This window comes from Sorex fumeus, unplaced genomic scaffold, assembly GCF_029834395.1.
Source record: "Sorex fumeus unplaced genomic scaffold, SorFum_2.1 ptg000108l, whole genome shotgun sequence".
In the NCBI taxonomy this organism is placed as follows: Eukaryota; Metazoa; Chordata; class Mammalia; order Eulipotyphla; family Soricidae; genus Sorex; species Sorex fumeus.
In genome coordinates this window covers 137,725-154,585 of record NW_026606165.1, presented here as the reverse complement: position 1 = coordinate 154,585, position 16,861 = coordinate 137,725, and the positions used below count along the sequence as shown (strand labels likewise).

The window sequence follows — 16,861 nt, the reverse complement described above, 5'->3', positions numbered from 1 at the left end:
GCAGAGCAGTGGGGGGTGGCTCCCTCTCGGGGCGCCAAGGTTTGGAACTCGGAGCTCCACCTGGGAGCTGGAGGGCGAGGGCCAAGTGTCCTGAAATCAGGAAAAGTCGGGGCGGGGGCAAGCAGCCTCCGGGGCCCTCCTGTGCCCCTGCCCGGCCCGGAGAAGTCCCCGGACACCCTCCACCTCGGCATGAGGCGTGACTCATGGGCGCCGCCGGCCACCCCCCACCCCTCCTCGGGGCTGAAGCTGGGGGGCTCGCCCGCCCACGCCCGCTCGCCCCAGGCACGCGGGGGTCACTCGCAGGCCCGGGAGGGCGCGTGGGAATGAGCAGATGGAGCGGGAGCCCCCGCGCCCCCCCTGCCCCGAGGCGCGGGGAGGGGGCTGCGCCCCGGCCCTTAACTCGGCAGCCCCGTGGGGCTATTCTTCGGGCCCATCCCGGGGCGCTGGTTCCCAAGGAGGCCTGGACTGGCTCATGTTTTAAATGCTGAATGTCTTAGTCAAAAGTGAAGCGTCATGAAAACACAAGGGCCACCCTCTCACTGCCCACTTGGGGTCCTGGCTGTCACGCCCCTGATCTGCCTCCAGGCACCATCTCAGGCCATCAACAGCCTTGATCCTGAGCCGCCCAAAGGAACCTCAAAATAGATTAGCTCCCTACAGAGATGTCTCTGGACCCTAACCATTTACAATTTTAGAATTCCAGAAGACCTCTCATGATATTCATAATAGGCAATAGAAAATAAATGATCTAGCATCTGCCTCTGGCAGGCAGGCTTGAATGGTGGTGGGGAAATTTGAAATAAGTGTGGTGAGACGGTGTAATAGTGGTGGGATTGGTGTTGAAATATTGAATGGAATCAAATAATGTGAACAACCCTTTGAAACAACAAAAACAACAACAACAAAACCCAACAAGGGCCAGAAAAATAGTATAGGTATTTGCTTTGTACCCCACTGACCTGGGTTGGATCCCCGGCACCCCACATGGTTCCCCAAGCCTTACCAGGAGTTATTCCGGAGTGTAGAGCCTGGGGTAAGCCCTGAGCACCACGGGGTGTGGTCCCCAAACTAACAACCAAAATAAAACATAACATGGAAGCAACACAGCAAAGAAATATTACCTGATTCTCCTGGGCCCTTTCGTCCTCATCTGCTTGAGAATCAGAATTACCTTTCAGTTGAAAACAAAAAGAGTGAGTGTAGGTCTTTGAAAATGTGCCTTTTTGGGGCAGCAACAGTTCAGGAGGTAGGGGGTTAGATCTCTGGTCCCCTGAATGTCCCCTGAGCAGGGTGATCCCTGAGCAGAGCCAGCAGTAAATTCTGAGCACCGCAAGGTGTGACCCCCAAACCAAACTAACCCCCATCCCCAAAGTGCCTTTTCGCCTTGTTTTGGGCTCTTATTTTGGCGCCAGTGTTGCGGACCCAGGGACGCTACCGCGAGCCCATGCTCCAGGCAGGTGCCCAAGTTCACCCTCCTGTGCAGCCAGCTGGGGGAGGGGCAGCGGGGCAGGGGGCTGGTGCCCCCGGAGGTGTGGGGGAGGGCGGAGAGCAGGCACCCCTCAGCGGTAGCATTTTACCTGCCCAGCTCTGGAGCTGCCTTTTGTTCTCTTTGAGTTGAAGCTCCAAGATTTTGACCTTGAGCTCCAGCTTCACCTTGTCAGATTCCAGGGACTAAACAACTGAATGCAAGGACTTGGCAGAGGCATTTTCTCCCCTGAGCAAGGAGACCTGCAACACAGGGGTGTGGCTTAGGCCCACGTGGCCGAGGCTGTGACCCCATGTGGGTGTGGCCTGGGCCGATATGGGAGTGGCTCAAGCCGGAGTGGGCATGGCTCAGGCCAATGTGGGCGTGGTTCAGAGAGATGGGCGTGGCTCGGCCCCATGTAGGCGTGGCCCGGGCGGAGATGGGCGTGGCTCGGGTCCACGTGGGCGGGGCCGGGACTCGACACCCATTTCTCAGCTTCTCCAGCTCTGCGTCCCTCTCCCTGAGCAAAGCACGGATAATACTGATGAATTTCTGCAGGGAAGCTTTCTCTTCATCGGAGTCTCTTATGAACTCGGATTCTCTAAAAGACCAAAGTGTTCAAAATGCCAGAAATCAACCCAGAGAGAGGCCAGTGCACAACTGCCCTAGAATGGACGCTCAACGGCTCCTAGGACTATTGTGGGGGGAGGGGCCCAGGCTTTTACGTGTGCAAAATTTTAGTGAAATTTTACTTAATGTGAGGGAGAAAAAGTTTGCCTATGTGTACATGCCAGAACCTGCATATCACTGTGTCCATGTGAATTTAAAGAAACAAGTTAATAACTTTGGGAGATGGAGAACACAAAGAAAAAAGAAAAGAAGGACTGGTTGCACCCCCAACCCCCCAAAAGAATTCTTTTAAACAGCTAATCCCAGGTTGAAGTGCGATATCTTGAATAAATTATTACCAAGCTATGACAACAATTAAAACACACACACATACAAAGCAATTATATGAATGTCATGCAGAGCGGCTTTATGCTGGGAGTATCCATTGGTTCTCACTCATTTCAGCAACTTTCAGCAAGTTTGGAGAATGTGTTTTTGAAACCTTTCTGAGCCAGAACGGGGCAAAGATTGTTACGACTAATCCAACAGAGGATGATTTTCATCCTGACTCTGGAGAGGACCAAAGTGAGTTGCTCTTAAACAAAAAGGCAATTCGCAAAAGGCCAGAACAGAAAGGTGAACAAGGGTTTCCGGTAGAGGATGAGAGCTCGGGGCACACGGAGCATGTGGCCTCACACCCTCGGCCAGACTCTCCTCCGGGCTGGCTGGCAGAGGAGATGGAGGACCTGGCCTGGGGAGAGAGGGCGGCAAGACAGGGAAGGAGCGAAGACACAACAGATACAACCCAACGGGTGCGTGTGTGGCTATGTGTGTGTGTGTGAGCATTTACACCACAAAAGGACGTGTGTGGGGGAGCACAGGGCGGGGACGGACAGCCAGTCAAGACTGGGCAATGCCACAGTCTGGAAAGGACATGAGAAGGGACAGAAGTGTGGCTCCTGGGACGCATATTTGGAGAGAGACAGAGGTGCGTGTGAAGTGGGGGATCTCATTAAAGTCTGGGGTCCAGGACAGCTGTGGATGTTAGTGTCAGACTCGCTGGTTCAAATCAGTTCAATATTTGTTTTAAAATTTTTTAATAGTTTTAAAATTTTTTACTCCCACAAAAAAAAAATAAAGTCATCATTTGTTCCTTTGATTCACTGAACTTTTTTTTCTTTGGGATGGATGTGTGTACACCTGGCCATGTTCAGGGTTTACCCTGGCTCTGGGCTCAGGGTACCACATGGGGTGCCAGGGATTGAACCCAGCTCAGCTGTGTACAAGACAAGATAGTACCAGTTCTACGACTTCCGCGGCCCCTGAAGGAGTGACTTTCCATGGATGGCTGCATAAACATTCCTGGGACATAGGGGGGCAAGGGGAACAGAGGTGATGAGGCAGCAGAGGGAAATGGACAAGTGGTTAACTGGGCCATTTATTTTTTAAAATTTATTTATGTATTTATTTTAACCGGGGGTCACGCCCAGCGATGCACAGGGGTTACTCCTGGCTCTGCACTCAGGAATTACTCCTGGTGTTGCTCAGGAGACCATATGGGATGTTGGGAATCGAACCCGGGTCGGCCGCGTGCAAAGCAAACGCCCTACCCCGCTGTGCTACCGCTCCAGCACTAAGTTGCATGTCAAGACGAGTGTCTTAAAAAACAAAACCAAAATGAAACAAAAAACTGCTTCGCCTTCTGACGGACGGTTGCCTCCTCAATCCAGGGCACCAGTCATGATTCTGGGGGGATGTGCGCTGTGGGGAGCGCAGGGGAGGATGGGACTCTGGTGTCTGTGTGCCCCCAACTTGGGAGCTGTCTCCTGCAAATAGCACCAGGGATGAACCGACCATTTGGGACCAGCACTGGGGGGCTGGGAGGATGAGCAGATGGAAGGAGCTGAGACAGACGGCAACCATGGATGCGCAGCAAACCCCGACAATCGCCACTCAACAGTACAGAGGAGGGGGTCTCCCTGCAACCAGAACTCACAGTGGGGTGGGGTGGCGGGTGCGCTGTGTCACAGGGAATTACAGCACAGTAGATTTCATGGGAAACGCATTTCCCTTCCTTGTGTCCTCCATCTTCAGCAGCCTGGCAGTGGGCTGGCCTTGGGGATATTCCTGGCTCCTTGCTGGGGGCTGGGTGGAGGGAGGGAACTCTGCCTCCTGCAAAGCCTGTGCTCCCTGCGGCCCCAGACTTCAGAGCAAAGCTCAGATATGCTTAGGCCCATCTGCCTCTTTCTTTTCTTTTGTTTTGGGGCCACACCTGGTGATGTGAGGGGCTTACTCCTGGCATTGTGCTCAAGGATCACTCCTGGCTGGGGGAGGATCCACCTGGGATGCCGGAGATGGACCCTGGGTTGGCCTCCAACAAGGCAAGTTCCCTGCCCGCTGTGCTATCCTGCAGCTCCCCTATTTGTCCTTTTCATTCTGACTTTCGTTTGCATTTCTGCAGAAGTTCAAATTCTGGGCTTCTCTGCTCCACCTCAGTTCAAGATGTTTTCCATCCTGTGGAACGATGTCTTTTTCTCCTGGTACTCTGGTTGAAGTTTTTGTTCTCCTGAGTCATATCAGTAAATGCAGAAAACGAATCTGTAACAAGATAGTTCTTTTTGTTTGGTGGCACATTTGGCGGTGTTCGGGGCTTACTCCTGGCTCTGTGCTCAGAGAGCACTCCTGGCGGTGCTCGGGGGACCATACGGAGTGCGGGAATCACACCCGAGTCAGACAAAAAGCAAGGCAAGAGCCTTCCCGCTGTGATATCACTCCAGCCCCATAGAGTGATGAAAGTGAAAAACAGCAACAACAATGTTTTTACATGCAAGGGAATATGTAGTTTTTAATTAAAATAACACTAGCACGTTACTCATTTTTTTATTTTATTTTATTTTGGCTTTTTGGGTCACACCCGGCGAAGCTCAGGGGTTACGCCTGGCTCTGCACTCAGGAATTACTCCTGCTGGTGCATGGGGGACCATATGGGATGCTGGGGATTGAATATGCAAACGCCCTAGCCGTTGTACGTTGTAGTATCATTCCAGCCCCTAGCATGTCATTAAAAAAAAAAGAAAGAAAAATTTGTGACAGAAAAGTGGTTATTTTCTTCCCCTTCCAGATCTGGTCACTGCAGAATTTTTGGTCGTCGCTTTTTTGGTTGGTCGTACGGTCTTCTTACTGAAGTAATAAGACTGCAGATTCTACTGCTGCCTCTGGGTTCAAAAGTCTGTATTGCTAAATAATGTTTGACTTATAAATTTTTTTGCTTCTGTTTATGGGTCCTACCTAGTTGTGCTCAGGGCTTACTCCTGCCAGTGCTTAGGGACCACATGGGACGCCGGGGATTGAGCCCAGGTCAGCCTCAGGCAAGGCTGGGCCCTCCCCGCAGTGCCATGGGTTCTGCCCCACGTTTAGACTTTTATTCCCGTCCTAGGCATCCTTTGTGCTGACTCTCCTCTCCTCTGCTCTTCCAGCACAATTGTCCAAAGGCTTTGCTTGGCAGTGTTTTAGCGCAGGGGCTGTTTCAAGAGCAGATGAATTTGTAGATTGCAATGCCAGACATCAAACCACGTGGGGCGGTGGGCGGGGTTATCGGTACTCACACCCCCACGGTCCATGTTCCCTGACCCCAAGGTGCCGGGAACTAACTCAGGAATGTCTCGCACTTCCCCCATTGCTGCAAACAGAGGCTCTTTTCCAATAAATAAAGCCCATTTGTGTCAAACAAATGTCCTGGGGCCCCACGGCAAAGCCAATGGGGTGAAGGGGTGAAGGTTGTTTCTGCAGCTCAGGGTCCTGGATACGGGGTGAGGCACTTTAAAGAGGAGTGAATCTGAGGGTTAGTTTGTTCTTTTTCTTGAGGGCCACTCCAGGTGATGCACCAGGCTTCCTCCTCCTGGCTCTGCACTCAGGGGTCACTCGCCGTGATGCTTGGGGGACCATGTGGGGTGCAAGTATGGAACCCGGGTTGGCCGCATGCATGGCACACACTTTCCCCTGTACTGTACTATCGCTCCAGCCCCAAATTTGAGTATTTCTTAACTTAAAAAGAAGAAGGGAGACGGTAGCCCTGGCCTCCTAGCTTTGCGGCCTAGGTTAAAACCATCCTTAAGCAACCGAGTAGATTTCTCTGCAAGGACAGCGCAGCCAGCGTTACCATGGAAATAGGCAGCCTGGCCAGCAGAAACCGATGCGGTCACATGCCTGATAGCATCCATCATATCAGCAGGCGGGGTTGGGCCGCTGCGTCCCACACGGCCCACAGCGTGACGCCTTTTTAAGTGAGTGACACCCTTCACTCGTGCACCCCGCCTGGAGAGCATTCCTACTGCTCGAGAGGGGCCGTGGCGGGGGCTGGCGCTGGGCCTGTCTGGGTCTGTGGAGCTCAGGAACGCTCCATGCTGAAAATGGGGATATTCTGCACCCCAGGAGAATTTTTTTTCCTTCGGCAAAAATAAACTGTCCTATTTGCCACTGTCTGCCAACTGGCCAGACTGCACCTGACTCAGGTGAAACGCCTGAAGGAAAGGCGGTCAGCTCACTCCCCAGCAGGTGGGTGCCAGGGTGGAGTCGGGAAAAGTACCTCCAGGAGCCTGGGCCAGAGCACAGCGGGGAGGGTGTTGGCCTTGCACACAGCAGACCTGGGTTCCATCCCTGGCACCAGAGAGGACCCCCCCCGCAACCCCACCAGGAGTGAAACCTGAGCGCAGAGCCAGGAGTAAGCCCTGAGCACAGCCAAGTGTAGCCACCCCCCCCCCCCAAAAAAAGTAAAATAAAACAATGATTTAAAAGAGAGACCCTGCAAGGCCAATGCACGCAGATCCAATGTGAACAGTGTAAATAAATTCAAACAGCCTCCCATTATTGGTTATTTCAAAATACACATCTCAAACTATTAGGGGTGGGCGTGGCATACACACAGCTGTGCTAGGGGTCAGACCCAGGGTGGCCGCACGCAAGGCAAGTGCCTTACTCACTGTAGTGTGTCTTGGCCCCACTCCTCCCAAACTACTGTTCTTACAAGGATGTTACAAATACTTCATATGAGGGTTGCGTTTCTGGTTTATGCCATAAAAGGTTGCGGTGACGGTGAGACTGTGTTGGCTGAACCCCATGCGAGCTGTCACGCTGACTGTGTGCCGATCCAGTCACCGAGGGCTGGATCCATCTGTCATGCCTGAACACAACTATTTTTAACCTGCAGAGTCTAATGGGTGGTGGCGTTCGTTCGGCCCCTTTCAGTTCTCTTGATTTGTTAATTCCCATCCCCCATACTTTGCACACTAGGGTGACCCCATGAAGATTTAGGGGGTCAAATCCACATCAAAATGCTCTCAATGATTAAATGAGGCATGTTTCAGAGCTATTTATTTAGTGATGGGGGGGAGGTATTTCAGGCCTGAGCTAATTAGTCATTTAGGAGCTGGGAGATTTAATTTTAATTATGGATGAAAAATCTCCCTCCCTCCCTTTCTCTCTCCCTATCTCCATCTCCTGACAAATGAGCAGCTTTCACTTAGCAAATGGTCACCAGCAAACCTGGTTGCAGGCGGTGCCTGCTTTGGGGAGACTGCTCAGTCTCCCGTGGGAGCCACACAGTGACTCCCGATCCACTTGCAGTTCCAGAAGGATCTTTGGGTCCCCAAGGCCACCAGTCATCCCCTCAGCCACATTCGTGTCTCTACTTCGCATGGAGCTCTGCTCCTGAACGCCCACGGGGAAGGCTGCCAGCGCCCCCACAGGTGTGGGGGGATGGGAACTGTCCATTCCACTTTACGAACCTCCCATATATATTTTTAAAAACCAGCGTTGGAGCTGGAGTGGCAGTAGGGCAGGCAGGGTGCTTGCCTTGCAGGCTGCAAACGTGCGTTGGATCCCTGGCACCCCCTATGGTTCCCGAGCCGGCCAGGAATGGTCCCTGAGCACTACTGGGTGTGTCCCCCCCAAAAAAAAACAAACAAAACCCAGCAATTGCTTTCACTTTTGCTGCCTAAAATAAAGTGTTTTTTTCTCTTTTTTGGGTCACACCCAGCGATGCTCAGGGGTTACTCCTGGCTCTGCAATCAGGAATCCATCCTGGGGGTGCTCGGGGGACCACATGGGATGCCAGGGATTGAACCTGGGTCAGCCACTTGCAAGGCAAACGCCCTACCGGCTGGACTATGGCTCCGGTCCAAACTGAAGTGATTTAATTAAGCAATTTCTCTCATAGGACATAAACTTACATTTCTTTCTTGAATTCTTCCATCTCTTGATTCTCTACAGTCAGACGCTCTTTCGATTTCTTCAGCTCTTCCACATTCTTCAAGTTGTTTTCTTTAAGGGATCCGACTTCGAGACCAAGAGAAAAGAAACCTGGTCAAATGCTTCTGTTTTCCAGTGGCATGGATGGGGACACAAATCAGACGTGAAGACGCAAGTTTGAATAGCAAAGGGCCGGAGACACGCGGCTCAGGGGCGTCCTGCAGCGCACCCGTGCAGGAAGCCCCGTCTGTAGGAAGCAGACCCTGAGCACTGTTGGTGGTGGCGTAAAAGACCGAAAAAGAACGGACACTAGAGGCTCCTGACAGAGACAAAGAGGACTCGGAATGAAGAATGCTCCTCCCAAGCCCTGAGTGTATTCGCTGAGTGACTAAGGATATGGTTTTTCTTTCTTTTCTTTTTGGGTCACACCCAGCAATGCACAGGGATTCCTCCTAGCTCTGCACTCAAGGAATTACACCTGGCGGTGCTCAGGGGATCATATGGGATGCCGGGGATTGAACCTGGGTCTGCCGTGTGTGAGTCAAACGCCCTCCCCGCTGTGCTATCGCTCTGGCCCAGGATATGGTTTCTCTCAAGGCTGAGGCCGGGCCTACACAGCCCTGGTCACCACCATCAACCACTTCACTCTGCAACTTCACATTGGTGTTCCTGGCGTCCTGCAGGGAGGCCAGGGTCTCTGTCTTCTCTTGGGTCCTTTGCTGCATGAACTGCTTGGCATCTTCCGCTGTCTGCACAGCCTGGAGGGAGAAACCTCGTTGAGTCACGCAGGGGGGGGGGGGGAGGGCAGGGAGGGGTTGGCCTCAGTGGCAGAGCACAGCGCGAAACGCCACACAAACCAGCCACAGTGGTTCCGGGCCCCGCTGAGCGCCGCTCACCCTGTGGGGACTTGCTGGGTGAGCCTGAGATCGGTTCACAAGCTGAAAAGACCCACTACTGCTGGGCGGGAGGACCCCAGAGCCCAGACCATGGCTTGGCGAGGAAGAAGGACGTAAGCAAGGGAGGAGGGAGGCTAAGGATAGGAAGGAGGGAGGGTGGAAACAGGGAAGAAAGGGAAAGGGAGGCGAGGGAGGGAAGAAAAGGTTATCTTTTTTTTTTTTTTGGCCCGCTCGAGCTAATCGATGAACAACGGGAGGACAGTGACAATGACAGTGACCCTATGGGATCCTGGAGATCGAACTCACGTAGGCCGTGTGCAAGGCAAATGCCCTTCCCACTGTACTATCACTCTGGCACCCAAGATTTACTTTCTTGTAGTTTCTTGTCTGTGACTTTAAAAGTTTGAGGGGTTTCAATATGAAATTTAAATTGAAGAACCTCTAATCCACTAGACAGCAGTCACCAGAACTTGACGTTTGTTACATCTTGATGCGAACAAGTGGGTCAACTATCCCCTGCTGTGTCCTAGGAATTGATTCCGTTTGTTTCTGGAATGCCAGCTAAGGAGTCCTGAGTCCTGAGAGGAACTCCCGGGGGTCTCTGGGTCCTTCTGTTATGTCTGTCAGTCCTGTCTACAAATCCCACAGCCAATGGCTGTCCAATGGCTTCTGGAGGATGGCGGCCACCGAGCCACCAAGGGGGAGCAGGTGGAGGGACAGCACCCTTTCCTCCCTGGAATGGCCCAGCGACAGTAACCTACTGCAGGGTTCAGATGCATTTCTGCCAAAAGCCACTGGATTCCGAGATTTGTGTCTGAGTCTCTGGGATCATAGTCATTAAGCACCTTAATCAGGAGCCAGAGAGGCCGTTCATGGGCGGCGACTTGGGGTCACATTGAGACGGGGAGGCAAAGGCTGGCTCCACCCCCATCCCATGAGGCCCCACATGTCTCATCACTGTGGGCCCAAACCTGACTGTCCAATGACCTCTGGCGGATGGTGGCCACTGAGCCCCCAAGGGGGAGCAGGCGGAGTGACAGCACCCTTTCCCCCCTGGGGTGGCCCGGCAACAGTAACCTATTGTGCGAGCTGGATGCATTTCTGCCAAAAGTTGCTGAGTTTCGAGATTTGTTTCTGAGTCTCTGAGATCATGGCCGTTAAACAGCTCGATCAGGGACCAGAGAGGCCATGCCTCTAATTATATAGCTGAACTGGAGGTGGTGTGGGTGTATCTCCCACATACCTAACTTTTTCCTGTTTACTTTCTTGGTCAACTCTGCCCCAACCTTTTGGGGTCTGGCCAATCGCACGGCAGCAATTTGGGGGTACCTGGACGTCTGAAGGCGCCATCAGGCTGCTGATGCACTCGACTCACAGGTACAGACTGACCTGCTGGCGGCACCATACTCCCAACCCAGTGCTTCTTAGGGTTTACTCCTGCCTCTGCACTTAGAGATTGCTCCTGCCAGGGCACAGATGACTGGATGGGATTCCTGCGATTAAACCCAGATCGGCCACATGCAAGTACCCTACTCACTGCACTATCTCTTTAGCCCAAGATAAACACTTTTAAGAAAATGGTTTACAGGTCCAGAGCAATAGTGCAGCTGGTAGGGCATTTGCTTTGCAGGTGGCCAATCTGGCTTCAATCCCTGACATTCCCTATAGTTTGCCCAAGCACTGCCAGGAATGATTCCTGAGTGCAGAGCCATAAATAAGCCCTAAGACATCACCAGGGGTGGCACAAACATAAAGAAACAAAAAGAAATTGGTGTATCAGAATTCCATTGTAGAAACTGTTTGACTCATTTGACTCTATAGTTCTTCATTGCTAGCCAAAAATCTTTTCTAAATAAACCTAAAAATAATCAGTTATCACTGGAAAAAAAGAAATAATTTTATTAAAGTAGATATAGGACACTTGTTCGCTCAAGTTTTAATACTGCTTTACATAGTTTGTGAAACAAATTCAATAATGGTTATTACTAAAAATTTCAATTGATACAGATCTTTCACTTGTCAGACAGTTGAGAATCTCCAGAGGAAAATACATCAAAATCATACATATAATTATAGAAGTTCTTATTATACATGTAGCCTGGATGGTACATTATTTATCACTTTTGACAGAACTAGAAGACATTCAAGTGAACAAAAATAGATTCAAACTGGATGATAAACGTCTGATGGTTGAGGTCCTTCATTTAATTTTTTTGTGATAAGAAAATCCAAAAGTATTAATGTTGAATTTCTCCAGAACCAGCGTCTTGACATGCTCCTCCAGCTGGCCCCTCTCCTCCAGGCCCTTCTTACACTCGGCCACCAGGCCGCTCTTGCTCATCTGCAGCTCCTCCACCAGGGCCTGCAGCCCCACCTTGGCGACCTGTAGTGCGTCGTTCTCTGTGCGCACCCTCTGGAGCTCCTCCTGCACCGCCCTGCCCAATTCCAGCACTTTCTCTTTCTCCGCCTCGAGGGCTTCTTGGCGGAGCCGCTCCTCCTGCCAGAGCTTCTCTGCGGCCCGCCTGGCCTCGATGACCTTCTCTTTTTCTAATTGAATCGCTTGGCTCAACAGCCAGAGCTTCCTCTGCTCTTCCCGCAGCGAAGAGTTTTCGGCCTCGGCTTCTGTTTGCTTCAGTAGCAACGACCCTCTCCCTGACTTCAGAGAGAGCTTCTCCTTCGCCAGCAATTGATTCTCTGAGCTCAGGGCCCTGCGATCCTTCGACATCAGCTCAATTTCCTCTGATGTTATTGGGTAAGTTAATGACTACAGAAACAAAAGCGGGGAAGAATGGAAACAAGAATGAGATCAAGCAGGCACAAGCAAGCCAAGCACTTAATGTGGCCTAAACACCAGAAATGAAAATGGCAGAGTAGTCTTACCTGCACACGCGTGTATACGCGCCCGCACGCACTCACACACACACGCACACACACATGCAGGATGGAGAGGCTCTAACACAGTTAGCTTCTTAGGGTCAACATAACTACCTGCCTATTTTGTGGATGGGGGCCCCACACCTGGTGATGTTCGGGTCTCGCTCAGTGTTCTGTGCTCAGGGATCACTGCTGGCAGGGCCGGAGGACCATACGGGATGCTGGGGATCAACCCTGGGTTGGCCGAGTACAAGGCTGCACCCTACCCATTCTACTAGCAGCCAATTTTATTTTTGAAATGCCATCTGAAATTATTCCTGACAGCTCCCCGGAAGTTTGGACAGTTGGATCTTGACATTGGGGCATAAGATTTTTTTCCCCCCACTTCAATTCTTCTATTATAAAATCCATCACTCTGTCATAGAAGGGATGCATTAAAAAACTAGTTTTCAGTACAATTCAAAGAACTACAAAAAGTATTTTGTTTTGGAACTTTGTGCAGGAGGGGAAGGGAAAAGCAACCACTACTTGCCAAACGATTTTCACAGGGACAAACAGAGGCAGGAAATGGACTTAGTCCCAAAAGTTTTACACTTTATAGAAAATCCAGACTAATCCACCAGCTTTGGAGACTGAAGCCAACAGGTTTTGCTTGCCAAACACAGTAACAACAAGTCTCAAAATGGAGACATTAGTGGGCCCGCTCGAGCAAATCGATGAACAATGGGAGGCAGTGTTTGCAGTAATTTGGGAGGGGCCCAGGGGCTCCAGGAGGAGTGGCCGCACACGGGCCAGGGTCTCCCTCACCTGCTCTCCCTGCCCGTCAGCAACGGGTTGTGCGTCTTCGTTTCTGAGTCTCAATGCACACCATAGTTTAACCGCCATGTACTTTCCAGAACTTTCTGCAGCAAGGGCTATCTTCTCTGTCCAGCTCCGCAGCCATGAGCCGCAGCAGGCTACTGGCGTGCGCTGGGCAGCTGACCGCTGACGGTCAGGTTACCGGAATGTGGCTGACCTGAGCATGCACACGAGGCTGCTGGCCACAGAACTGGGCCGTGCAGGTGGTCCAGAGAGGAGACGTAGCCCTGGCTCTGGTGCGTGGTGGAAAGAGGCCGGGCACCAACACACACGCGGGCCATGGCCGCCACTCAGCAGCCCTGGTTTCCTCTGATGTAAGCTCGGTTCCGTTTTCTATCCACTGGCTTATAGATATGTATACACACACATATACATACAAGCACATATATGTATAAACTATACATGGGACCAAGCGTGGAAAACTAAAAATGTATCAAAATATGTACATATGAATTAAAATACACTTATTATATGGATATAAAGATGTACACATATGTACATGTTATGTATGTACACACATATATGTGTGTATACATTATTTTCCTTCTTGTTTTGGGGTTCACACCCGGCAGAGGTCACGGCTTCCTCCTGGGTGCTTGGGGGACCCTGGGGGATGCTGGGGATCCCCCGGTGGGTCACGTGCACAGCAAGTGCCCTCTCACTGCACTAGTTCTAGCCGCTCTATTTCTCCCCACTGAGCTTCGAACCTTAACATTTCTCTGATACACTAAAAAATGCCTTTGAGCAATCAAGTGAAAACACGAAGGCCTGAACTTACTGAGCAAGCTAAAAACAAAACGGACAACCCAAGCTGGGGTCCCTGGGCTTCTATGTGCTCTGCCGGGCGCCCCGGGAGCAACACCCTTCCGGCTCTCACAGGCGCCCACTGGCGGAGGAAGTGTCTGAGGCTGCAGGCCGAGGCCCCCAACAGAGCCCGACCCCGAGACGGCGGCCCTGCGCCCACACACCTTGGCCTCGTCGGCTTGCGTCTTCAGCTCGGCCACCTCCCGCAGCAGGCTCCTGTTCTCCGCCTGCACCGCCTGCAGCTTCTCCGCCTGCAGCAGCAGCTTCTGCAGGGTCTGCAGCGCCTCCTCGTGCTGCGCCTGGCTCTCCGTGGTGGACTTGGCGTGCTCGGCCTGCAGAGCCTGGGACTGGCTGCGGCTCACGTCCACCTTCTCCCCCTGCGGGAGCCGAGGGCCATCATCAGCCACAGGCCCCCTGCCTGCCCCCAGCACACACGCGCACACATGCGCGCGCGCACACACACACACACAACGCACACAAACAAACATACCTGCACACACATGGCGACTCTGCTCTGCTCAACAGCACACACACACAATGTTCATGAAAATGAACTTGCACTTAGAACATAGATATTGGGGCTGAAGGGCTGGCACAGGGTCCAGGTGCCCGAGAACAGCCAGACGGTTAGACCCTGAGCCAGGAGTACCACCGAGTTTGGGGGGAGCCCCAATAAACATGGTGATCATCTGGGGGCTGGGAGAGAGAAAGCACTGAGTAACGCCACTTGGCCCCGGTCTGAATCCCGGCACTAACAGGAATATCCTGAGCACAAAGCCAGGAGTCGCCTCCAAGGACTGACAGGCATGCCACTAGTCCCCCCCCACCAAATATATATATATATCCCAGGGCCAGAGCGATAGCCCAGCGGGGAGGGTGTTTGTCTTGCACAAGGCTGACCCGCCTTTGATCCCCAGCATCCCATAGGGGATGCACCATCAGTAGCAATTCCTGAGTGCAGAGCCAGGAGTGACCCCTGAATGTCCCCAGCTGTGACCCAAAAAGACAAAAAACAACAAGAACTACAACAAGAACAAAAAAACCCAGAAAACAAAAATAATCCACCCCAAACTCAGCTATCAATGCCCAGTGTGTATCTGCCTGGCAAACATGAGTGAGTTGTGCAAGTATGTATGTATTTGCTTGCATGTCCATGGACACGTATGAGTCTGCACATGACAGAAGCCCATGTGTGTATACTGGGGTGTGTGCATGGCTGTGGACACACGTGTGTACACATGTTCTCGACCACACACAGATAGAATGTGATGCTGCGTGTGCTGGGCCCATGCTGCCCCGGCAAGGACGATTCCCTTGGAAACCTCCCGCAGGGTTCTGAATGGCTCCTTCAGGGCTCAGTTTCGGGTCCTGACGGGACCCCGTCAGTACTGTCTCAATGGAAAGGCCCAGTTCATCAAGGTCCAGCGCCGGAGTGATGGGACAGTGGGGAGGGCGTTTACCTTGCACGTGGCTGACCCAGGTTCAATCCCCGGAATCCCATGTAGTCCCCCAAGCTCCGCCAGGAGAAATTCCTGAGTGCAGAGCTAGGAGTAACCTCTGAGCATCACCAGGTGTGACCCAAAAAGCCAAAAAAGAAAACAAAAACAAAAACAACCAGATACTTTAGGTGTTTTGCTTTGTATGTGCCCAACCCAGGTTCAATACCCAGCATTCCACGTGGTCCCCTGAGGGCCACCAGGTGAAGGTCTCAGCACAGCTGAATACTAAAAAGCCCAAGACACAAACACACACACACACACACACACACACACACACACACACACACACACACACATCCTAAAAAGAAAACCAGAAAACACACTTTGATCCAGTGCAGGAAGGTGTCTGGAAGGTTCCAGAAAACCGGCCTTACCAGCACATGTCTCTCACCCCCTCCCCTTGCTGTGAGCCCCCAGTGCTCCCGGCTGGCAGGGGAGACAGAGCCGAGGGAGCAGGGGGCACGGGAGAGGTGCCTGAGGCGCTGCTGAGGGGAAGAAGGAGCCCAGCACTCCGGGAGCATCGCTGGCCACTCACTGATCAGGCAGAGGCGGAGGGCACAGAGGGGACAGAGCAGCGCACCTACCTTTGCTGCCCCAATGGGGGCTCACGCAGCCCCTGGGGCTTTCTAGCTGACACGCTCGTGAGCCTCAGAGGCGATAGGGCCGAGCTCGCCTGAGGAGGCTTCGCTTTTCCCTCAGCAAGGTGAAGATCAGCGTCCGACTCCCCTGGTACTCACCAAACTCCGAAGATCTTTCTCCAAAGCCTCCTTCACTCGGCCGGCTTCGTTCAAGTTCTCCTGAAGACTACGAAGCGCTAGCTCCTTCCCCTGCAGCTCCTTGGCCAGGCTATCGGCCTACCAGAGTCACAAGGATGGAGTGAATGGACCAAGGGGACGAACAGAAACAGGAAGGGGAAAACAAAACAGAAAACACGTATGAGAAGCCCATGACCCAACACAACCCCAAAGAACAGAGGCGTGAGGTGAGCGTGATTGCCTGAAGCTCTGAAAGCCAAGGCCTTGGCGCCATCAGTTCTGGTGATGACTGTCTAGTGGTTACTGAAAACGGCTCAAACAGAGGCGTTTTCTAGACCTAAATTTGGAACGACCAGAAAATAAGAAAGCCTATGAGAAAGATTGACTTTCCAGGGGCGGGGAGACGGCACAAAGGGCTGGAGTACACACCAGGCCCGAGTTGGAACTGCAGCACCACTGGGCGAGCCTGAGATCGGTCCACAAGCTGAAAAGACCCACTACTGCTGGGCGGGAGGACCCCAGAGCCGAGAGCATGGCTTGGCGAGGAAGAAGGACGTAAGCAAGGGAGGAGGGAGGCTAAGGATACGAAGGAGGGAGGGACGAAACAGGGAAGAAAGGGAAAGGGAGGGGAAGGAGGGAAGAACAGGTTATCTTTTTTTTTTTTTTTTGGCCCGCTCGAGCTAATCGATGAACAACGGGAGGACAGTGACAATGACAGTGACCCTATGGGATCCTGGAGATCGAACTCACGTAGGCCATGTGCAAGGCAAATGCCCTTCCCACTGTACTATCACTCTGGCCCCCAAGATTTACTTTCTTGTAGTTTCTTGTCTGTGACTTTAAAAGTCTGAGGTG

General features: G+C 52.3%; 1 protein-coding gene across 1 annotated transcript in view; it reads right to left on the bottom strand.

Moving 5' to 3' along the window:
* The window catches only part of LOC130042698 (CAP-Gly domain-containing linker protein 1-like), a 38,444-nt gene that overhangs the window by 5,811 nt on the left and 15,772 nt on the right, over nt 1–16,861 (bottom strand). The window contains 7 exon segments of the mRNA XM_056134851.1: nt 1,122–1,171; nt 1,578–1,728; nt 1,943–2,066; nt 8,302–8,407; nt 8,952–9,078; nt 13,917–14,129; nt 15,989–16,105. Coding sequence (XP_055990826.1) covers nt 1,122–1,171; nt 1,578–1,728; nt 1,943–2,066; nt 8,302–8,407; nt 8,952–9,078; nt 13,917–14,129; nt 15,989–16,105 — 888 coding nt within the window.